This window comes from Bidens hawaiensis, unplaced genomic scaffold (genome assembly GCF_021521415.1).
Source record: "Bidens hawaiensis isolate Kalapana, Puna unplaced genomic scaffold, B.hawaiensis_p1.1 tig00025754_1, whole genome shotgun sequence".
In the NCBI taxonomy this organism is placed as follows: domain Eukaryota; kingdom Viridiplantae; phylum Streptophyta; class Magnoliopsida; order Asterales; family Asteraceae; genus Bidens; species Bidens hawaiensis.
In genome coordinates, this window is record NW_027494118.1 from 258,454 (window position 1) to 283,964 (window position 25,511).

At 40.4% G+C, this 25,511-nt stretch overlaps 1 protein-coding gene and 2 pseudogenes across 1 annotated transcript; 1 reads left to right on the forward strand and 2 right to left on the reverse strand.

The window, feature by feature from the left end:
- Nucleotides 1-784: 784 nt before the first annotated feature.
- Nucleotides 785-1,153, reverse strand: LOC143572146 (large ribosomal subunit protein uL11 pseudogene; annotated as a pseudogene).
- A 16,101-nt stretch (nt 1,154-17,254) lies between these two features.
- On the forward strand, nt 17,255-17,698 carry LOC143572147 (protein S40-4-like). The gene has a single exon (XM_077057379.1). It carries the CDS (start codon nt 17,255-17,257, stop codon nt 17,696-17,698), a length of 444 nt encoding a protein of 147 aa, XP_076913494.1.
- A 6,960-nt stretch (nt 17,699-24,658) lies between these two features.
- On the reverse strand, nt 24,659-24,843 carry LOC143572150 (U2 spliceosomal RNA; annotated as a pseudogene).
- Nucleotides 24,844-25,511: the final 668 nt, after the last annotated feature.

The following is a 25,511-nucleotide window of genomic DNA, read 5'->3' on the forward strand; positions in this document are numbered from 1 at the left end:
GAATAATTGTTTATCTTGTTAGTTGCTCTGAAGATCTGGAGCTCCACCCCAAAAGATCTATACAGCAGCACTATCATATAGATGTATCATATACGGACCGAATGTAACTTGTTTTTGCTCATACCACATACAAACGTTCCACCCATTCGGGCCACTAACAAAATTCCAACTGTTCAAACTAAAAAAGACCAAAACGGAGATGCAGACCAGTAACTTTTAAATTCAGTCACACTTGTAAAAAAGAAATCAGCCAACTGAACTGTTACTTCCTTTAAAAGTGTTGGTTACACATCAACGAATTCAACGGTCACATTCAAAGAACCCCCTTTTATCATTACTTGAAAGAGCAAGTATGATAATCATGAGAGATTTAAAATACCCCAATAATGATGGTAAACTTATGGAAGCAATTAAACTTATAATGGTTGTCTAATATCTCAACATCAAACTACAAGAAGCAAGAAAGTGGACAGAACTGTATGCTTAGGCGCTTAGCAAACGCATTATCCCTATTTCATGCAATGCATATAATAAAAGTCCTAAACATTTCACTAGCGAGTTTGGTGATATAATATAATAAAACTAACACTTGATAAAAAACAGAAGTCCTTAAATCTTCATATGATAACATGCTGAAGAACATCCAGAGCCAATTATATAAAATTACTCAGTAAACAATTTGGCAATTAGATTAATTATATAACCATATATGTATGCAATTAGACATAAAAATTAAGCATTTTAGCAAAATGTCATGAAGTTAGTGATATGCTCAAAGTAAAGCTTAACTATGCTTAATATTCTTCACCTTCTTCCTATTTCTCTCAGGTTCCTTCAAGGCCTTAATAACCAATGCTGCGGCTGATGGGACGACGGAGACTTTGGCTTGGCGGTTTTGAACCGTGAGTTTGACGGTGACACGTAGGCCCTTCCAGTCCTTGGCGGTTTCTTTTGCGATGTCTTCTCCGATTTTTTTAGGGGACAGGCCCAATGGGCCGATTTTGGGAGCTAAGGAGCTGGCGGCGCCGACCTCGCCGCCGGTGACACGGACGTAGACTTCGACGACTTGGGATGGGTCGAACTTTGGAGGCATGGTTGCAGGTTAGGGTTTGGTGGTTATGGTTATGGAATGTAATTTGTAAAGATGAAATGAGTAAATTAGGGTTTTGTGTATATTGGGCTTTGGAGAGAGAGATTACATACGTGTGTACTTCAGTACTTGGGCTTGGACCGTGTCATCCGACCAGCGGTACAACCTGGTGTTGGGTTTATCTGGAACCGGTTCCAGCTTTACCCTGTCAAAACGCAACTGACCCTACCCAAAACTTGAAAAATCCGGTAAAATACCCGACTATACCCAGAATCGGTTCGTATCCCGGTATTGACTTTTGTTAATCATACCCAGAACCGGTTCCTAAAAATTACCCTATTTGTGCACCTCTATGTGAAAATTAGAAAACTGTTTTTTTTTTTTGGTAAAAATGATTCGGGTTATAAACCGAGTGTTCAAACCTATCGAATAGAACGGGTATGGATTATAAACCAGTTTGGGAAACAAAAACAATTTTTTTTTCAGGTCATCGTGAAGGCTTTTTTTTCTTTTTGGTAAGCGGTGTTAAAAGATTTGTGTGGAAAAATCTGTTCCGATCAAGGTGAATTACTTTATATGAAGATTCACCCAAAATAAAAAAAACAATTTTATCGAACCTAGTTAGCGCTGTGCAACGGTTCAGAACCGCGAAAACCGAACCGGAACCAAAAATGACTGAAATTTAGAACCGAAACCGGAACCTATTCTAGTAAACCGGTTCGGTTCCAGAACCGGTAAAAATGGTTCTCGCAAATCAATTCTATGCCATAACTAGTTCGGTATTTTATTTATCAATGAGTTGTGCAACTTCGCAATTTTCATAGCATGTTTATATAATTATATGTTTTATTTCATGATAAAATTAATTTAGATTATAATATGAACATCCATTATATTTTTTATCAAAACAAAATTTAAAAATTATATAAATCATTAGTGACAATAGATTAAAGGAATATCATATCATTTTACATCATATTACCTTAAAAGTATATCAAAATTGATCTTGGTTGTTAGGTATTGAATGCAAAGAAATAGGATTTGAATTAAAGAATTATTGAATGAATGCCGACTAATAAGTTAGCATGTAAAAATGGGAATTGATAAATTTTTTAAAATGTTTTTAATATTTCGGTTCTTCGGTTCCATGTCTAGAACCGCGGTTTTACCCAGAACCGAACGGGAACCGTTTAATGCAAATGTTGAGAACAGAGAACCATAAGGTAACACACGTTAGCGGTTCGAAGGCACCGGTTCGGTCCCGCTTCCTCGGTTCTGACTGTTCCGAACCATTTCTTGCTCACCCCTAAACCTAGTAATCATGGTTGTAAAAGTCCAATCGATGTCTTGAACCTATGTGCGGGGGTATCGAATTTGTAGATCACATTTTTATGGAGTACGTGTTCCTTTTCATCACATTCAGCCTGGTGTGATCATATATCTCACCATCTTGATTACTTACTCCATTATTATCCAATAATCTTAATTTGAGAATTAAAGAAGATTATTTATAAACTTGCATATTTTCCCATAAACACACTCCATTGAATCTGCTTATGACTGGAATGATCCATGCACACATTCATGGAAACGCGTATCATCAAATTACTCTACTTGTTATAAATCTAAACACACTCTTTCAAAACATATATATTTGTAAACTCACATTACTTTTCATTCATGTTTCATTTCCTATTTGAACCATTTAATCACATATATCATATATGCATCACCAACTCCTTTTATATAGTCACCTTCCATATTGACATATTGTAATTTGTAAACCATGTACATATCAAACACAAATCATATAACTATTTGAACACTTTAATTCATACTTTTAAACTAATGGATGTGTACCCTCACATTTGTCCTATGAGGCTATGATCTTCAATATCCAAGTTTCTTTCACTAACTGTTTGACTTCGAGATGTTTTATGTCAATATGCAAGCTTTTAGAGTTTTAGGCATAAAGTAACATATTGACGGCTTGAACTAATTCAATATCTAACAAACCTCTAGCAATTCAACTATCAACAACTGAACTCGTATTTTGGTTTGAATCATATCCCACTTTCTTGACTTGTTGATCCACATGAAACCAACTGCGTCAAGTTTATTAAATTAATTGTTTCCAGTCACATTGTATACAACAACTCGTATACATTTAAAACATGTTTTGCCTTTTAAGTTTAAACTCAACAACACCAAGATTCCCCTTTATTTCCTGAAATATACATGACTTCTTCCCATTATTCCAAGTTTCAACATGGTTTGTTCATAAAAATGGGTTGTTCTGATTTTCGACTTGAATGTATGCTAAAATGAACTTGGTTGATTGATCTTCTAACCTTTACTTTAATCTCTAATATGCATAATAAATTACGTCATTTCCTTGTCTCGTCTTCACCACTTAATAACCAAGTTATCTATTATGCTTGTTAACGGTCCATAATGAGTCCTCCAACTTTAACTTGTGATGTTCTTGTTTCAAGGTTATATTTTTCTCGTACACCCCTCAAGGTTATAACTTTTCGATTTTACAAACTTCCATACTAATTTAGGTTCTGTCCTCAAAACCTATTATCATAACTTCAAATACTATAATCTCATTCTTCTATGTGTATATGTTGATGTTGAGCTCCCTTCATCATTTTCATTCGATTTGATTTGATCAAAGTCCATGTTTAAGGTTCTTGAATTTTCAGTCAATGCAAACATTACACTTTTCCACGTAGTTGAATTTATTGTTAATCGTTATTTCATATGATGGTAAATAAGGTGACTCGTCGGTCATGTATTTTTATAAGTGTAATATTATCGTGATTCAACTTAAACTTAAATTGTTTAAATAATGGATCAACTTGTTCCACATTCGAGGTTAGATTTACACCTTTTCACATAAGTGACAACATATAGCACTACGTTTCTATATAGTTTTTATTGGTTGTTAACACACTAGGTCACATAAGGAAACAACCTTATATCCAGTAATTCAGATAGTAGCTGTAAAGCCATGTTACATAAATAGCATATCCTAGTCCGCATACACACTTAACTTTTTTTGGAGATTTGTGTCATCGCTTATTTATCAGTGTGTGGATGATACCTGAAGTTAATATACAAATTAGGGCTTAGTTAAAGTTCTTATCAAGTTCGTTCAAAACATATGGTAATCTAAGTATACAATGTTGTTTAACTTTTTTTATGAACACTCCCACATAAATATTATTAGGCTGAATGCATATTATAATAAAGTATGTTTTGGTCCCGTAAATAACTTTAACATGTACTTTTATCAATAACTTTGGTGGAATGTATTTAAGTTTGACTACCAAACGGTAACAAGGACCAGATATCTACTTATTTCTAGTATTTGACATTAATATTTTTTTTAAAAAGGCTTGGGTTGTAATTTTAATTTATTGTCTAGAGTTTAGTAGTTGTTAATCACTTAATTATTATTTATTATTGTAGTATGCTTTTAATTATTTTTATTGTGTGATGTTCATTATTATTATGCCAATGAAAATCGCTTTAAGTTAGATTTGGTTTTTACATTTTAGTTACAAAAATGAATATGACAGTAAAAAGTCAAAAACAGTAAAAACAACAGCCTTCATATGACGCCCAATATTTTAACAGCGGATGACATAAGCCATAACGCGGCCACACACGGGAGGCTCCACTTCACGTGCTTACTCACGTCTAAACTCAAGTACATGCTTGTGATGAAGCACTGGACACGTGTCGTAACTGTGAACAGCATCGCACACTTAGCCATGCAGCTGCTGCACAGCCAATACTGTCTCCTCGCACCCTGACAAATACAAACTATCATCAATTGCCTAAAGTTAAAAGAGGATGCACGGAGAGTGTGACACGATTTAATGTCAAAACTTGGGATTTTTATTTTTTTTGCATTTGCATGCCTTTTTAAATAACTATTATAATAAATATATAAATATCAATATTGGTATATAAAAAATTGTGTTATACCTTTATATTTTGTTTTTCCTTTTTTCAAATAATAACAGAATAAAAATAATAACTTTTTTTGTTAAGTAATAATAAACAACAAACTGAACATGTGTCGATATCCTTTTAGATATATACACTTACGTTTTATATAGATTTTATCTTTCGATTGCTATAATAAGTGTTAGTGTTATACTCTTTGAAGAGGTAGGTCCCAGCAGAGCTCAGTTGGACCCACAGGACTCACCTTGAAGAGAGACGTCTGCGCAGAAACCAACTGGATCCGCAGGACCCACCATGCTCAGAGACGTGACGTCCTTACGCGCAGTACGCAAGCTGTTCCCGCAGGAAATGCCTCCCAATGGTGAAGTACTCCGCCTGTTCCCGCAGCTGCGGATACAAGCCATCAGGGAAGGCCACCCGCGCAGCAAGGCTACACGCACAAGGCACTTAGCTCTCAATAATTCAGTAGTCACCTGAAGGAATGAGCAAAGCCGGGAACAATCCCGCACAAAGCCGGGAGAACTCCCGCCCAAATGAACCAGTCCGTACGATACTGAAGGATCTTTTGTACTGTACCTGACGAGGTATGGACAAAAGATCTGACCAAGGATACGACAGCTCACTGACAACAGTATGACGAGCAGCACGCTCTTGTACTGTATGTCACTATTAGCCGCTGCCTACTCACCAACCTGTCGGAGGACGTGCATAGCCTGCAGTTGGTGGAACAGGAATAGTACACAGCCGGCCTGGTCACTATCAGCCGCTGCCTACCCACCAACTACCAGCATGGCATGTGCGTAGCCCACAGTTGGCAGAACAGGAACACTATTCAGCCGGCTGTACCTTCTTGGAAACCTACCTTCGGCTATAAATACTCCAACACCTTGGAATGGTATATCATCATCTTATATCTCATCTCATCTTATATCTTATACCTGATATCTGCTCTAGTCATTCTCTTAATATACACTTATATTCAAGAGCAATCTAGTCTGATTCTCACGCCGGAGGGTGGTCACAAGGAGGTACCCCCCCTTCTCAGTGACGAGCTCACGGTGTCTGTTTTGCAGGTTATCAGAAGAACCATCTTTGCCGGGTCTAACCCCTCGTGGGAATAATCTATTTAACCCCCAGATTACCCGTAATCTGCCCGGGGTCGATTAGTGTTTCTTCATTGGCGCCATCCGTGCATAAAAGTTAGAACTTAATTCTTTTTCAGTTTTCTCAAAACTTCTGGAAAGATGGTTAAAGAAACCCCGGTAACCACAACCCCAGCTACTGGGGGGAATACCGGCGACTACACAGTTTTTACGAACACTACCCCGGTTACCCAAGCCGGGACAAGTGCAGTAAATTTTACGAACACTACCCCAGTTACCCGAGTTGGGGCAAGTGCAGTAAATAATCGCTCACTGGGATTCACCGATACCCAGTTAGAGAGACAACGAACGAGGCTCCCCCGCCAAACACTCGATGAAGTTAAAGCGTGGGCGGAAGCACGTCAAAAAGAATTCCAAGCTGAGTTGGATGAACGCTTACGTTCACTCCAAAAGGCTGATGAATTCGGAGAGTACTTGGACGATGATTCGGAGGAATCCGATAGTGACGCAAACCCTCGTCATAGGGCGAAAGGGAAGCGTAAGGAAACGGACTCCCAACCGAGAAGGCGTTTTGGAGAAACCTTCAAACCAAAAAACGCGGGTGGAAACCCACGTGACTTCTCCAAAACATTTACACCAACTGCTGCAAAGGCGGGAACGTCCAAATTTGCAAGGGACATTGCGGAAGCAATCGTCCCGAAAAGTGCCAAACAGATGTCCAACATCGGCACTTACGATGGTATATCTGATCCAGACGATCATTTGAACAGGTTCATAGCGGGGGCAACCGTCAGTAGTTGGACGGAACCTACGTGGTGTTACATGTTCCAAATGACGCTTGTTGGGGCAGCTAGAGCGTGGTTCGATCGTCTACCGGTCCACCACATCTACGATTGGGAAGACTTCCAGCAAAAATTTAGCCAACACTTCAGCCAACAAAGAAAGTATACCGAAGAGCAATGGACAATCCTCAAATGCATTCGAGAGGAAGATGAATCTTTGCCAGACTTCATCACTCGCTTCAACTCAAAGAAGCTAAGTCTGGGTAATATTAGCGAAGATCTTGTTCGCGCTGCTTTCATCCAGGGCGCAAACGACCCAGAGCTCATCCGCACCTTAACGGGTAAAGATGGCATGCCATCCACATGGGATGCCATCATGACAGCAGCTAAACGCTTTGCGGAAACGGAGAAGCAACTGGGTAGAGATCTCCCCCAGAGCACAAACCTCTACACCCAGAAAACAAGAGAAGACAACGTCCTTACCGCCCGACTAAACAAAAAGCGGAAGCTAGGCATTTGGCAGTCAAGGGTAAACTTTGACACCTCATCCGGCTTGCAACATCGGTTAGGCGGAAGGGATAACGTACAGTCGAACCAGAACTCCAGATGGACGCCACTCACCAAAAGCGTCACCGAGATATTCGCCACTGAGGAGCTCCCATGGCCAAAGGCTCCAATAATCCGACATCGTCACAATGCTGATCGGAGCAAATACTGTGACTTTCACAGGACAAAAGGCCACAACACTGAAGAATGCACAGACGTAAAGGACATCGTCGAAGCATTTGTCAGAGATGGGACGCTCGCACACCTCGTGGCGTAACGAACGCTGAGCAGGCTGATGTGTGTAGAACCCCAGCTGGGGAAAACACGAATAAAATTGCAGCTTCAATGCCGGAGACTACATACTGCGTAAACAACGAGATCCCGAACCAGGTGCATATCGGCTCGATGGCATTCCCATCCCAACAACATGGAAGGGAGCTCAATTACACAGTTTGCATGTAGATCAATTCCAAATTTGTAAAGAAAAGGCCCAGAGCCACTTCTAATGGAAATGATTCCCCTTAGAACATCGATGCTGATGATTTTATATTTATACTTATGAACTTTCCACACGAATATGCCGGTTTTCACCGCATAATTACGGGGAAAGTCGTTGCGTGGGGAAGTCGGCAAAACCCGCATAAACCCAAAAAACGGCAAACCTTCACGCAGGTCAGTTAAAGGTAAAGTTCAGTCATCCCACTAAATGAAAGTGCCGGTCTATCCGCAAGAATCATGATAGAGGATACTGAACACTAACCTATTAACAACCGCGCGTCGAACGGTTAATTTATTCAACACTGATGCCGGTACTCACCGCATAATTACGTGGAAAGTCGTTGCGTGGGGAAGGCGGCAAAACCCGCATAAACCCAAAAAATGGTAAACCTTCACGCAGGTCAGTCATAGGTAAACTTTGGTCATCCCACTAAATGAAAGTGCCGGTCCTAACCGCACAAATCATGAGAGGAAACCGAACCTATTGACAACCGCGCGTCGAGCGGTTAACTTATTCAAAATACTTTAGAAAATTTCAAACAAAAGGATGAGGAAAACCTCCACGCAGGTCAGATATAGGTAAAGTTTAGCCATCCTACTAAGTGCAAGTGACGGTCTTACCCGCACAATCACGAACGAGGAAGCAAAACTTCAACCTATTATCTACCACGTTCAAAGGTTAACTTATTCTAAACACTTAGAAAATTTCAAAGGAAAAGATGAGGAAAACTTCCACGCATGTCAGATATAGGTAAAGTTTAGCCATCCTACTAAGTGCAAGTGACGGTCTTATCCGCACAATCATGAAAGAGGACGCAAAACTTTAACTTATTATCTACCACGTTGAAAAGTTAAATTATCTAAGTACTAAAGAAATTGCTAAGTTAAATCAGAATATGCGTGAAATAAACAAGGCAAGGGATTGGCAAATAATCTTTATTCCATCGAAATTCAAATATTACAAAGATTACTGGGTACATACCCGCATACAAAAGAAGCTATACAAAAATAAAAATCTACTCTAATGGTGGAAAGGGATCTTCAAGATCAAGCCTCAGGACCACTTCCACTTGGACCCGCACCATCAGTAGAGTGTGGCGGTTCAAGGAAAGCCTTAAGGATAGCTAGCCCATCATCAGCAGCGGCAACTTCGTTTGCCTTCTCCACCACCGGATGCGGGAAGGCGGCATACTGACTCACTGCTTGTCGTATACAGCTTCAGTATCCACATCAAATAAAGGGAAGTTGGAAGGCGGGATGCCTTTCTCAACGAACCCTAGACCAAGCAGGAAGCCGGCCTTTTCCCCATCCTCATGAGAAGCGTTGAGGGCTGCGCTCATAGCATCGTCATAAGACGTATCCGTGAAGACCCGATGCACAACCTACAAAAAGAAAAAATACAAGTATCAAAACCTTTTCTATTTACAAAGAAAAGCGTCAAGACATTATGAAGTTAAGCTTACCTGAGACAACGCTTCTCGAAGAAGCCATTCCTTGGCAACCAGAGCCTCTTGGAGGGCGGCTTGAGCTTGGTTACGGGCGCATTCGGCTTCACTTTTATTGAGGTTGGCAAGCAACACTTCCTTTGCAGCAGCCTCTTCAACGCCCTTTAGCTTCCGCTCAGTGTGGTCAAGCACGCCCCTCTGGTCCAAGATCTCTTGGAGCTTCTTGGCGTCTTCCATCGCCAAGGCATCATGAGCCTGTTGGAGCGCCTCTAGTTTGGCTTTGAGTTCCTCATTCTCGAGGCGTAAATGCTCAGCAACAGCTTCAGCCTTGGTGGCCCTCTCGGTTGCGTTCCGTGCAGTTTCCTTAGCCAACCGAAGCTGTTCGTTAACAGCTTGGGCAGCCTTGGAACGGGCCTCGAGCCGGGCCTGAACTTCAACCTCGAGGGCCTTGAAGGCCTTCTCCTTTTCCGCAGCCACTGCGGTAAGCCTCCTATTCTCCTCCCGGACAGCCCGCGCCTGAGCTACTTCTTGGATGCGAGCTGCTTTTAACTTGTCGTTTTCACGACAAAGCAGCTCGACGCGCGACTGCATCCGGGCCAGGAGAACCCGAAGCTCATTGGTTAGCCTACCATCCTGGTAGCTAGCCATGGCTTCCCCCAACGCACCACTGGGAGCTGCGTGACGAGCCCACTCCACGCACTCCACAGGCGTGCGAAGGGTTGTTCCTCGGCGGATGTTCCATCGTGGAACATACACTTCATTGGAATCCGACACTGCAAAAAACAAAAAGCAGTTAGGAAAAGATGATATGAAAAAAAAAAAAGGCCAAAAGAACCCTATGCACCTGTAGGGTCGACAACAGGCCGATAGCCGCCAAACCCATCACCTGAACCCAAGGGAAATCCGTCCAAGAGGTCAGGCAGATGGGAAGGAGGCAGAGGTTGGCGAGAAGCCCCAAGCGTACCTGAAGGATCGGCCGTCGTTGCCGATGACGGAGGAGGCATGGTGAAGGCCGCCGCGGTAGTAGAAACCAACGGAGGTGAACTCACCGTAGGTGAACTCACAACCGTGGTCGCCGCTGCGGAGTCCGCAGAAAAAGTAACCGCCGGCTCAGTGGAAGATTCAGTAAATATGGCACTGACAGCCGGCGGTGATGTCATCACAGTTGGAACAGTTGGCTCAACGGGGTGAGCAACTGAACCAACTGAGGCAGGCGCAGCCGCCTGGGTCGTCGCCTCAGGTAGGCTGACCAAGCCTACCGTCATGGGTCCGGAGGTACTCCTCCCCGCTCCACCCTGGAATGCGGTAGCATCCACGCCTACACAAAGAAGATAAGTAATAATGATGGAAAGCTATGAAGTTAAAAATAAAGGAAGTTTGTACTTACGGGTTTTCTTGAGCCTAAAAGTGCGGACAGGCGGGGACGAACCCGATGGAGCCGGCCTCTTTACGCCGCTCACCGTCGTCATCCTGGGCTCTCCGGAGGTGACAGTCGTCGCAGCCTCCGGAGCAGTGGTCTTATCACCACCAGGGTTCCCCGCCACCTCCTCGCTCTCGGTCTCTGAATCAGACCGAGGCACCGGATCGGCAGTGGAGGCCACCTTCGCCTTCCCCTTCCCGCCGGCAGCCTTCTTCTTCCGCACCAACGGAGGACCATCTGCGGATTCCTCATCAGAACACAAGATTAGAGGAATTCCAGCAGAGGTTTCAGCATTGAGGGGTCGAGGGTTGAATAACGCCTTACCTGGCCGCCTGGCGCTCAGGATCTCGTGGCCTGGCGGGTAGACCTCCACGAACCGATCCGCCGTCTGTTCAAGTATGGGCAACTCGTTCTCATCTAGAGCACGAGTACCCATCCGAGCGGGACTATCAGCCTCCCGCGGATACAGGAGCGACTACAAGTCGTTCCCCTCTGAAATAAAAGAAAAATAGTTAGAAGACAAACCTATATAAACAAAGAAGACAGAGCATACCGTAAGGGACAGAGTTCAATCCGTATTTAAGGACGATCGGGATCTTTTGCGCCTCCGCATCCTTCCACACCCGGCTCATCCCGAGCATCATCATCCCGGACTCCGCAAAGCGGTAAACCGGAGATTGGACTCGGGATATCTTTGAGAACCATTCCGCCTCCTGGTAGTTGGAGGCGTGAAGGCTGGGGAGTGGTTGCCCATTCTTAAACTTCATGGCAAGGGGGATGGCGCGAGCGGAGATATAAAATAACTCCCGCTTCCATGAACGAAGACTGCGCTCGGTTGCGCAAATCTTCAAACACTTGATCCGGGTTATCAGAGTATACCACCCCTGGATGCACCTCCAAGAGTAGAAGGTCATCAGGCGGTCGACGAAGGGCTCAACGCCCAGAATCCGGCACACCCACTCGAAGTGGCGAATCTTTGCGATCGCCATCGGGTGTACCTCGGTCAGGTGTACACCGTGCCTCTCCAGAACACAGTACACAAACTTCGTCAAGGGGAACCTAAGATTCCCATAGACAAAGAATGCGGCATATACCCCGATCTTGCCTCTGGGGGCATCATACACCGTCTGATGAGGTTCAGGAAACTCAGGCTCGAGAGACTCAAGCATGAACTTCCTGACGATGTACTGATATAGATCGACAGGCAGAGCACACTGGCACTCGCCAGCAGTACTCTTGTCATCCTTGTCGGATGTGGATGACGGGTTCTCGGCGTACACCCCAGCCTCCTGGGCTGTAGCCTCAAGATCGTAAGTAGAAGACATCTTGCAGGTATGAAAAAGAGAACAATTTCAAGAGAATGCTCGACTGAAAAGGTGAGTATTCGCCGGAAATCGTTTTGAAGATGAAGAGAAAAGTGAAAGTGTGGATTACAAAGGACCCTCTCCCCCTTTATATACTAATCGCAATCAATGCGATGAATTTAATGCGGAAGAGAGAGAAATCGCAGGTGCAATGAAACTATGACACGTGGCAAAGAGCAAGCTGGCAACAGCTGTTGAAAGGACGCGTGCCATTAATTTCGCGGCCACGCGCCCGAAAAATCGCGCCCACGCGCCTGAAAAAGCGTCTGGAATGACCATGTACTGTCACGTCACCATAACTTCCTGCACGTCCTGACACAGTCAGAAGAAACCGTCGGACGACGTTTCAACAGTTTGGACTGTTCTTATCCTTTCACCAACTCTTCGAATTTCAAAATTTCAAAAAGATTCAAAAGTAAGCGGGAAAATACCCCTTACCTTGGCAACCAAGTAACTGTAAGACAGGTGCGAGTACAGTGTTAAGGCAAAACCCTTCATATACTTAGCACCTGCAGGGAATTGAAGCCAAGAATACCTCGGCGACCAAGTAACTATAAGACGGGTGCGGGTACAGTGTTAAGGCAAAAACCCTTCACATACTTAGCACCCGCAGGGAATTGACGCCAGGAATACCTTGGAAGTAAACCGTAAGACGAGTGCGGGTACAGTGTCAAGGCAAAACCCTTCACATACCTAGCACTCCGCAAGGAATTGAAACCAAGAAGGATCTTCTGGGCAATGCTTGCGGAAACGGGAATAACATCCCCGCATAGCGGGAACGTCGAGAACTACATTGTTTGAAGCTTCAAGATGGAATTGGTGGTTTTAACATAATTGATCACTATGTTCAAAACTACCAAAACCTCATGGAGAATCCACACAAGTGTGACTCAACGCTCCTGACTTGCGAGGAGGTTGCAGACCTACCCGCATCATACCCAGAGATCAAGCAGGAAAGTCGGGAATTTCTGCAAGTGACATAAGGACTTTCGCGGGAAGAATCCCCATGGAAAACCTTAAAACTAAACCCTTTTCAAAAACCTTTAGCTCAAGTCCAAAAGTTCACCTCACTTATTAAACACTCATGAGAAGAACATTGGACTGGGGGGACTTGAAGAGGTAGGTCCCAGCAGAGCCCAGTTGGACCCACATGACTCACCTTGAAGAGAGACGTCTGCGCAGAAACCAACTGGATCCGCAGGACCCACCATGCTCAGAGACGTGACGTCCTTACGCGCAGTACGCAAGCTGTTCCCGCAGAAAATGCCTCCCAATGGTGAAGTACTCCGCCTGTTCCCGCAGCTGCGGATACAAGCCATCAGGGAAGGCCACCCGCGCAGCAAGGCTACACGCACAAGGCACTTAGCTCTCAATAATTCAGTAGTCACCTGAAGGAATGAGCAAAGCCGGGAAAAATCCCGCACAAAGGCGGGAGGGGGAATACTCCCGCCCAAATGAGCCAGTCCGTACGATACTGGAAGATCTTTTGTACTGTACCTGACGAGGTATGGGCAAAAGATCTGACCAGAGATACGACAGCCCATTGACAACAGTATGGCGAGCAGCATGCTCTTGTACTGTATGTCACTATTAGCCGCTACCTACTCACCAACTCCTGTCATACCACGTGCATAGCCTGCAGTTGGTGGAAAAGGAATAGTACACAGCAGGCCTGGTCACTATCAGCCGCTGCCTACCCACCAACTGCCAGCATGGCACGTGCGTAGGCCACAGTTGGTAGAACATGAATACTATTCAGCCGGCTATACCCTCTTGGAAACCTACCTTCGGCTATAAATACCCCAAATGGTATGATTATCTGATCTTATCTTGTATCTTACATCTTATACCTGATATCTGCTCTAGCAATCTCTTAATATACATTTATATTCAAGAGCAATCTAGCTGATTCTCACGCCGGAGGGTGGTCACAAGGAGGTACCCCCCCTTCTCAGTGACGAGCTCACGGTGTCTGTTTTGCAGGTTATCAGAAGAACCATCTTTGCCGGATCTAACCCCTCGTGGGAAACATCTATTTAACCCCCAGATTATCCGTAATCTGCCCGGGGTAACTTAGTGTTTCTTCACTCTTACTGGTATTGTTAACCAAATTTTGGCGCATGAGTTGAGTACCTCTAGGATTATATATTATAATAAAAAAAATTAAAATTTTAATTATTTATCGATGAAGTTAAAATCCCAACATATATCATCACTATATTTTTCTACTTATTCTTACTAGAAACAAATTCACACAAGTTTTAGACCGAGTTTAGTGATATTGGGGGGGGGGGGGGTGCGTCACTTCCTTCCACGTCATTGGTATATTGTCGTTAGAGCATTTCAAACAAGAAAAGAGAGTACCCAAGAAATATTGGAGGCCAACCAAGTAACAAGCTCTAAGGGGTGGGGGGTCGTAAACAATTTCAACCAATCAAAATACGTATCACTCACATTTTTATATAAAAAAATTAAGTTAAATAACAATCGTGTTTTCACTTAAATCATCACGTGTAATTAAGTGAAGACCTGATAATTGCCCTATGTCTACATGAAGAAATAACGTGACAAAACGCTTTTCATTTTATAGTTAAACTATTGCGTTTTGTTTTGACACTCTTTGCCATATTCATTGAAAACTTTAAATATGTTGATGTGAGAGGACACATCTTGCAGTCACTTCACTGCCAGTTATATACTTTCGGCGTATATGGCGTTTGGAAGGGATTGTCTTCTATAGGAGTGGTTAGGCTTTCTTAATGGTGAATTCACTAGAACAACAATTTCATGTAATGTGATTATGTGAACGATAACAAAACTTATGTTCTCTTTGCATTCAGAATAGTAAACAATATTTAAGGTGGTTAGTATTTTAAGACTTAACCGATTTTAAATGACTTTTAAGAGGGGTAAAAAAGACGCCATATTCTTTTTTTTTTTTTTTCAAATCATCGTGAATTTAAAGTTATTTATAAAAAGTAATAATTTTTTTACTGTACCAGTGTCTACTTTAAATATTTTATGTGATATTTTTTTAGTTTTTACTTGAAATTGACTTTCTAAAACGTAAAAACTAAAAATGTTATAATCTCACCAGATTGAAGGGTCGCCACCTCTTCCTTTCTTACCAAGAGATAAGCATCTTTCGGATTGACATGACCCGACCCGACACAAGTATCAACATAACGGACTAGAATTGAGAGAACTAGAACTAGCGGCAGCAAGTAAATCAGGGGCTACAACGGTCAAGACAACTAGCGATTGTGACAATATCGTGTTAGTACTTACTGGTAAACAGCGACAACGACATAAAATTGTTTCAGTCGATCTTAATTAGAATATTGACATAGTTTAAATTTAAGTAAGTTCAAACAAAAATTTAACTACTACGTTAAAAGCAAGCAAATCATTTACAGCCAATTCACCTCACTATCTCATTTTACATTTCACATTCACCTTAGTAACTTTCCTTTTCACATTTTAGAATTCAACACAACACGAAGACACTATGACACATAATGTTAAAAGAATGCTACCATTATGACCACACTTGTTTCCTAATAAATAACAAGCACCCATAGTTGAAAAATATGTGGGGCGCGATAATAATAATAATAAACCTTTATCACCAACGACAAAACTTGCATGGAAAATTAAATTCAACATTAAAAAAAATAAAGTGACTCTATAAAAGCACACACAACTAGGGATGGCAAAAAAACCCAAACCCGATGGGGAAAACCGAAACCCGCCCCGAACGGGGCGGGTTCGGGGACACTTAATCGGGGACGGGTCCGGGTTCGGGTTTTCCCCGTTTAAGTTAATCGGGTTCGGGGCGGGTATGGTATAGCCTGTACCCGCCCCGTATACCCGCCCCGTATACCCGTTTAAAACCCGTTTAATTAAATATAATTTTTATATTTATATATAATATATTATTTATTAAATATAATTTTTATATTCGGGTATGACTTATTATTTACATTAATTTAACTTTATTCATTAATTGTATTAACTTTATTTATATATTAGGTGTCACAACGGAGCTTGATTTGTATCTACAAGAGAAAGTTTGGATAAAAGAAACTGAGATTGACCTTTTAGCTTGGTGGAAAACAAATGGTGTCAAGTACCCAAGGTTGCAAAAGATTGCTCGAGATATATTGGCGATTCCAATATCTACCGTTGCTTCCGAGTCCGCTTTTAGTACAAGTGGTAGATTGGTAAGTCCACATCGTAGCCGTCTTCATCCAAAAACATTGGAAGCGTTAATGTGCGCCCAAAGTTGGTTGTTGAATGAAATCAAAGGTAAACAAACATTTTATTTTTTATTTTTAACTTAGCTACTATATAAACTTTTGACTTATGTGATATGAATATAGCAACTTGTTCAGAAGAATCCGAGGCATATTGCCAAACTATTGAATATGATTGTGACGATGGTATTGAGGTAATACATATATATATGGTTTATCGTTTACATTTTAATATGGTTTAACATTGATTCTTATATAGTTTCCAATTAATATGTTAATGTTTGATTATCATAGCAATCCGGCGTGACAAGTGTTTGAATGGTTGAATGGGTGCGGTATGGACGTGTAAGAAGGATCAATCATGAAGTTAATTTCCGTTGTGATGGGAGAAATAAACATTTTTATGTATTAATAATGTCTTTTGTATGTGTAATGTGTTTGGATATTGAACTTTTTGTGTATTAATATTGTATTGTAATTTTGTATCATTTTCTTACAATCGGGTTTTAAACGGTGAACCCGACGGTTAAATGGGGATCCCCACGGGGAATTTAGCCCGTTTAAAAACCATTTATGCTAGACGGGTTCCCCGAATACCCGCGGTTTTCCCCGAATCCCCGATGGGGATTCCCCGTTTAGTCCCCGCGGGTTTTTAGACGGTTTTGGTAATGAGTTTTATAAACCGGGGCGGGTATGGGATTGGCATTCCCCGCCCCGAAACCGCCCCGTTGCCATCCCTACACACAACACAACTCATCAAATATTAATAATGGCAACCTACACCGGTACACAAAACCACCGCCGGTACTTCTCCGGCGAAAAACCCGTCCCCACGCAGACGTTCCAGACGTACGAATTCACCGAACTCGACGTCTGGAACGTCGGGTCATCGCCCGAGCTTCACAAAACCTTATCAAGCTCAAGAAAGTTGAAGAAACCGGTTCCTATGGAGAATCGAGCGTTGTCGGTCCCAGTCGATGTTCCGGACTGGTCAATGATATTAAAAGAGAAGCGAAAGGCGGGTAATGACAAGGGTGGTGATTTTGATGAGGATTTGTACGGTGGAGATGAGCTAATTCCGCCTCATGAGTATTTGGCGAGAGGTCGAATGGCGTCGTTTTCGGTTCAAGAAGGGTTTGGAAGGACGTTAAAAGGAAGAGATTTGAGTACGGTTCGTGACGCGGTTTGGAAGAAAATTGGATTTGAAGATTGAAATCAAAATGAAATGAAATATGTCCGAGTCCATGTCACTAAGTTGGTTTCTTACCGGCAGTGACATGGACTCAGACATGTATCATTGGATGATAGTTCATCCAGATTTTGCCTACACTATCAATTAACGTGTTATAGTTTTTAGACGGATATTAATATGTACTTGAGAATGCAATTTGCAAATTTTGAGACTAAAATGTGTAGTCTGATTTGTTGATTTTGACGTTTTGTTAGTTTTAAACGATTTAATTTCTCTATATAGATAGAGCGGTGGCAGAGCTTGTTACCCTGTTTGTCTTTTATTTTGATACGGAATTTGTTTTCATTTTGGATTTCGGTTTTTTTTGTTGTGAAATTTGTCAGAAAAAACATGGGGAGGAAAATTTGAAAGCCAAAATTTGGTAGAACAAGATTTGGGTATTTTTGTGATGGCTTGTTGTTTGGGTAAAGTGTAAATAAATTGACTTCGAAATTATATTTACGGGCTACCGAATTACCATTGACTAATTCATGGCCAAACTAATAGTTGACTATTGACCAAGTCTAATTTGGTTTTGTGATCAGGTTTGTTGGATGGATTTTTACGTTTTGGTTTCATCAATTTTGATAAATAAATTTTAAAAAAAAATTGAGCTAAACAACCAACTATAGCTGTAGGAAATTACAAATCGAACCTTATTTTCTTTTGCAAAATCAACTTTTTTGTATTAAAACTTTAAAATTAAGAAAAATGACCAACCATACATGTGTATAGCTACCAAAGAAGGATAGTCTCCTTACTCTCATCTAGAACAATTTGATTCGGGCTGAGGTTAGATTAATCATGAGTGTCTTTTCTTAGGATATGTTGTGAGTTCGAGTCTCGTCTAGAGCAATTTGATTTGGGTTGACGTCAGATTGATCACGAGTGTTCGGGTTTTTGTTCTTCGGAAAAGAACAACACAATTGCATATTTTAAAAATGAATAGAAGTTATATATATAATAAAAGTTATACGTGGTTGAAAATGGTATGTAATTAATAGTTAAAAGTTAAAATGGTCAGTTAAGATTAGACATAGAATTGCATATTTTAAAAAATACAAAAAGTATATAAGTAATAAAAGTTAAAACGATCATTTGGTTTATACTATGGAGATGTTTGATAGCCTTTTGAGGGTTTTATTGAGGCTACCTTTTAATCGAGCAAATGTAATGTGTTTGGCTTAATTAAAAGACACATTTTAATCGGGTGCAGTTACTGTACGCTAATGCTTAACGTACAGTAGGTACGCGAGACGCTCAAAGACAAAAAACAAAGGCAAAACCCTAAAACGCTCACAAAACCTTAAACGCTCATTAAACGCTCGTTAAACGCTCAAAACCCGTCTTCGTGAAAAAAAGTGAAAAATTGATCGATTAACCATCCAAAACTGTTTTTCTTCGGTGAAGCAATGATTGATTGGATATGTATTGACGATTCCGAGATGTTTGGATGTGATTTCATGGATCGATTCGTGAAAAACGGAATTCGTGTACGTATTTGTACGATAAGCATTAGTGTATTAGATCTTTTCACTATTTTAATCACTAATAGAGCATTTTAATGGATAAGTTTTAGAAGCATGATAACCAATTCAAAAGTACTTCTCAATCAGTCAAGTATCTTAGTGGTTCATCACAAGGATGACAAACAACCCTAGGAATGAGAAAGGTTCATTCACAATTAAAGTTAAATAGCTGTTAAGATTAGGCGACAGCCTTCGAGGTTTAAAATTGAACCATTAAAGCGTGTAGCCATCAATACTGGATCTTTTGAGTAAAAACGACCAACTTGTCTCAATTTTAACACAATCTATATAGTAAAAACGATTTTAAAGCCAACTATTAACAGGTCCAACGATAACCCGTTGTTATTGGACATCGGTTTAATAACAAACTGAAACACACCACTGGTTACCCGAACCCGATCTATACCTGTTATTCTATACCGACTAGCTAGTGGGCGGTTTTTATTCCAACAATCATTTATGTCCAATTTACACAGCCTTTTGACAAATTCTTTAGTGAAATAATTGAAATACAAATAGACAAATCGAAACATAGTACCAATTCAAATCAAGAAAATTAATTTTCTAAACAACTAATTAATAACTAAATTATTTGATGATGGTATGAAAACAAACAAACAAACGACACCATTGTTAATTGTTAATTATAGAAGTGGCTTATTAATAATGTTTAATTGAGGACCGTTATTGTATTTAAATCTCCTCGCTGGATTTAGCTAATAACAATTCCATTTGTTGGATATCAATCCAATTTTAAAGAGTAACTTAAAGTTATGAAAACGATCATTTAAGTATTTAAAGTACACTGATCATTATTGATATGTTAATATACTTTTTTTATATTTTATATTTTGTTTCACCTATGGTGTTTAAATAGATAGCACATAGGCACATAGCAAATAGAATCCAATTTTTATGCTCAAGTTGTAAATGGTGCTTCAAACTATACTATTTAAAAAATGTATAAGGGGAATCGGTTGATTAGGCTTGACATTTACCCTTAACGAAAATGGGTTAAAGATACCGGAAAATATAGTGGTAATAGGTCAAAAGAGTCGAAAGTAGATGCATAATATCTTATATCAAGACCGGTCAAGTCCGGGACCCACTACCGGTTGGTTAGTTGTTGGATCATACCTTTCTGAGCCAGCCGGTTCATACAGATGGACGGTTGGACTGGTAACCTGGTTAACCGGTCGGGCTAGAATTTATTTATTTTTTTCACTCTTTTTTTCTTTTTTAGTTTTGCCTTATAAGGCCATACACAATTTATCTAGCGTGAAAGGCCAACTTATCTCGTGGGCCAATGTGTAACGCCAAAAAATTATAAATTTTGAAAGAAAAAACTAAAGTTAAAGGTTAAGCTTCTACCACTTGATTTGTCAACTTGTTATTATCAAACATGTAACTAAAATATACATAATATACTCGGGATTATATTTATTATAAGTTTTAGGTTATATTTATTATCAAGTTGTCTACGTTCACCTTTTTTTAAGTATATAAAGTATGTCTTTGTTTATGCAACTATAGACGAAATGGCAAAACTATTATTTTCGTAACCGGTGGCGAAGTTTGGACGATAATGGCGAGGGGGCCAGACGAAAATACGCATTAAAAAAACTGTAAACAGAGGGGGCCGGGATCAAATTTTCGGTTGGAAACGGGTAAATTTGCACTACGTGTAAAAATGTCATGTGGAAACGGGTAAATTTACGTTGCTGCGCAAAAAACCAGAGGGGCAGGGATCACCCCTGGCCCCAACCATCCTTCGCCCCAGCTTGTAACCACCTTCATTTTGACACAAAAATGAGACATGTAGACCCACACTTGTATGAATATGCATGTAACTTCTACATATTTGTTTGGTGTAATCCGATCGGATTATAACAGACGAATTGGGTAGTTTTAATAGGAAAAAAAACATTATATTAGGGTGTCGAATTCTTGTTTCACCAGTTGTCGCAATATGATGGATCATGTGACCCTCCATTTCAACCATCCTCGAAATAAGTATTCTTTACGTGAGATTGTGTCCCTAAACTGTGTCTCAGGTTTAACTTAAACGGTTAAAAACATACATTTTAGTGTGAATGACGTGTTTAAATATCAAACTTTTAGTTTATATTATTTGTAAGAATTCTGTTTGTGTTAAACTTTGAAAATTTCCAACTCATTTGTATGAAAAATAAAAAACAAAACAAATACTGTTATAAAATCCCATTTAATATTCATGCCAAACCATGGGGTATTCATACAATTACTGTATGAATCAAGGCCCACTCTCCCATGGGGTATTGGGGTTCAATAACTTTTAATTTCTTTTATATATGTGACTTTTTTTCAAACAAAACATGTAATTAAATATAAAAGTTAGAAGTTAGAACCCAATATGTTTTCAAACTCATTTAACTTACCGTATTTAGTTTAGGCCTATATAAACAAACAAACACATTTCTCATTTAACCAAACTAAACCGAAAAGTGTCTTAAATTGCAAACCCATTTAGAAAAAACTGAATATATATACACTGGGTTTATATTTTTGGGACCCCCTTTTTTATATATGAGTTGTTGAATTCATATTTGTAACATCCTAAAATTTTAATGATGAATAAAGAAAGCTATGTTTAGTGATTTCGCGTTATTAATTGATATCGGGTAATGAGCGGATCATGGACTTAGATTAATTGAGATGGGTTAAATGAGAATGGGATCTAAGGGATATAAATATCCCCTAAACCCAAGATATCTTTCATTCCTTTCATTTTCTAATACTCCAAAAAGAAAAACACACACACCACACACCACACTTCGCCGGCCGGACCAAGGGAAGAACCGGGCAGATCCGAGAGAGAGAGAGAGCGATTAGTGTGTTAACAAGTTAAACGAGATCCTAACAAGCTCAAAAAGGTATGATTCTTGATCTTTGAAGTTTAAAGATCCAAGCTTTTTAGTGTATAAGCGACCGAAAATGGTCGGGAAGCGTAGTGGGTGATGTTGAACCATAGCAAGGGTGTTAAAATCGCTCGAAATGCTGGTCAGAAACCGAACAACGGCTGATCTGGACAACTTCGCCTGCAACTGGGCAACTTCGCCTTCAAAGCGATGAACTTCGCCTGCAAGCTAAGTTCGCCTGATGAACTTCGCCTGCAAGCTAAGTTCGCCTGATGGCAACTTCGCTGTAAAGTTAAGTTCGCCTAACTGGTAACTTCGCCTGAGGCCAAGTTCGCCTAATTGATAACTTCGCCTAAGGCCAAGTTCGCCTAAGGCCACTTCGCTGTAAAGCTAAGTTCGCCTAGCTGGTAACTTCGCCTAAAGCTAAGTTCGCCTAAGGTTAACTTCGACTTGAGCTAAGTTCGCCCGAGGGTTAACTTCGCCTAAAGTCAAGTTCGATTAGAAAATAAATTAAAAATCTAATGAAAAATGTGTTAAGACAGTTAATGGAAATAAAATTTTTCCAAGCTGACCTGGCAGCTCGACCCCAGCCAGGGGCTCTGCCCCTTGGACCCTGCTAGGGGCTGCCGCCCCTAGACCCCGCTGCCAGGGGCGCTGCCCCCGGACCCCCGTTCGTTGTGGGTCATATAAAGATAGAAATACATTATGAGAAGTGATAGTTAATTGATACGTATACTTGTTATACAGTCAGTCGTGCACAACTGAAGAAATGGATTACGATTAACGGTGAACGTAACCGTGTTCAGGTGAGTTTCTAGCCCCATTTATGTGTTATGTTTTCGGGGCTGTGTGCATACTCAATATGTTTGTTAATACACTTATCCTAAGAGATAAGTGTATGCCTTATGTGGATAATGTGAAATGTATGAATGATTGCTTGATGGTACGTGAACGATCTTCGGATATTGCACGTACTGTCAGGTTGTAACGCTATGTATAAGGTAACTATGTTATGTATGTTTATGTGTATGAACATGATAGAGATAATAGAAGAAAGAAATGATAATGTATGGTTGTATGGTTACGAAAAGGGTACCGAGCCCTACTAATACTCGAGGTATGATGTATGGTTGTATGATAACGAAGAGGGAATCGAACCCTACTAATATTCGAGAACTAGGGAACCGAACCCTACTGATATTCGAGGAAAGAGGAAAACCGAGCCCTAATAATACTCGTGGAAAGAGGGAAACCGAGCCCTAATAATACTCGTGGAAAGAGGGTACCGAGCCCTAATAATACTCGAGGAAGGAGGGTACGGAGCCCTAATAATACTCGAGGAAGGAGGGTACCGAGCCCTAATAATACTCGAGGAATGTAGGGCGTAATGCTCTTTATAACGTAAGATATGAAGGTAAGTTAATACAAAAGAAAGAATGAAAGTATGAAAGTATGAAAGTATGAATGAAAGAATATAAGTTTATGTGTATTGTATAGTGTATGATTAACTAGAACTCACTCAGCGTAGCTGACTTTTAGTATGCACGCAGGTGAGTAGGATGAGGCAGCTCGCTTGAGGAGACACGTGGCATTGAACAAGAGTCTGGCATCTGAAGACTTATGATGTTTTAATTTTAATGCTTTAATGTTGAAAGACAATGGATGTTTTGAGACAAGTTATGAATTATGTAATGTTTAATGAAAGTTTTATATTCCGCGTAAATGTTTTAATTAACTCTGATATTTAGAACTGTGTTTATGAGTAAATCTAACACGAAAGTAGGGCTACCGGTAACGGGGCCTTACAATATTTGAAGGGTTATACTCGCCCAACGCCCCGAATTCTCCGAGACTCTTAACATGAATGCATGAATTTGGCCAAAAGTCCAACACGAGGTTGTCTTGAATTTTCTCAAACCAATTCCTGAGGCAGTTGGAGCATCAAGGGCATGCTATAATGAAAATCTCTTGATCAAATCAAACTCGTGTTTGACCTTTTGCATACATTCAGTACCACTATGACCCAAAATATACATTCTTAACCTAACTAATTATAAAGTTACTCGAACAATAACAGATACCAATATACCATAACTAAGAAGTGTATGCGCAGGAACTAGCCTGACACGGTGACATATACAAGAAGCTAGATTAATGGTAAGTTTAAGGTATTTGAAACATATATTCAATCGAAATAACCTGTTGTACGTATTATATGCTTTTGTCTGAATATTTAGGTCCTTAATGATATGAATATTTTCTAAAAATAAAATACGAAAAAAGTAGTAAAAAAGTTGATATGATGTAATAAACAATCTCTAAATCCAAACAAACTAAGAAACATTAAACAAAATAACAGTCCATATTTAAATGCATATGAATAATGTATTCTCAAGCGGTAAATTATGAAAAGTGCAGCTTAAAGAGTTGCATACATATGCTTCACAGCCATACAAATAATTAAACTATTTAACTATGTAAGCTATAAAATAATATAAAATGTTAACTATTAATTGGAGGGGCACGCCAAGACAAGGAAGTAGTGCAGGCGATGCTCAAAGACTCAAATAGCTATTGTAATGGGTCTTTTCTAATAAAAAATAAAATTAATATCGAGTGAGTCAATGGTCAACTATTAGATATTAAACTGACAAGATCAGATACTACACTTGATCCTTAGCCAAAAGGCAGAGAAAGGTATGCCTTATCTCTTCGAAGGCCGTGTTTTAAATACGCGTCCCTTTCATTTTGTATTTTCCATTTAGCGGATGTGGGACTTTGATTTACTTTTGCTCTTTTTGGTAGTTATCTCTCATGAAGAAACACAGATCCACCCCTCAAGGTCTAACACGTTAGTCCGAGGGTAATGGTTAAGTATTCTACACGATGGGTTATAAAACCTTCTTGGCGCAGACAAGTGTATCCTGCAAAATAGAACACCGTAAGCTCGTTACGAGGAATGGGGGGTGGGATTCTCTCGTAACCACCCTCCGGCGTGAGAATCAGTATTTGATAATACGAGAGGGTATAATTTGATAGTGATAGTGAGAGTGAGTATATGCCTTACCATTTGGAGGTTTACTGGTATTTATAGCCGGAGGAGAGAGAGTATGACCAACCACGTTGTCAGGTTCTCCACCAATAATATTCCCCACTCGTGCGGTCGTGGTGGTTGGTGGAAGTTGGTGGGCATCATGGCCTTTTGACAAGGATTTGATTGTACTGTTTGACCATCCTTTATGTGTTGTCTAATCCCCATTGGTTTTGTGTTTATCCCTATGTGGGTTACCATCTTTTTGTCCCATGCTGGTGGGACCTTTGCATTACCATTCCCGAGGTGTCAGGAAAAGCTATATTGGACTCCACTCT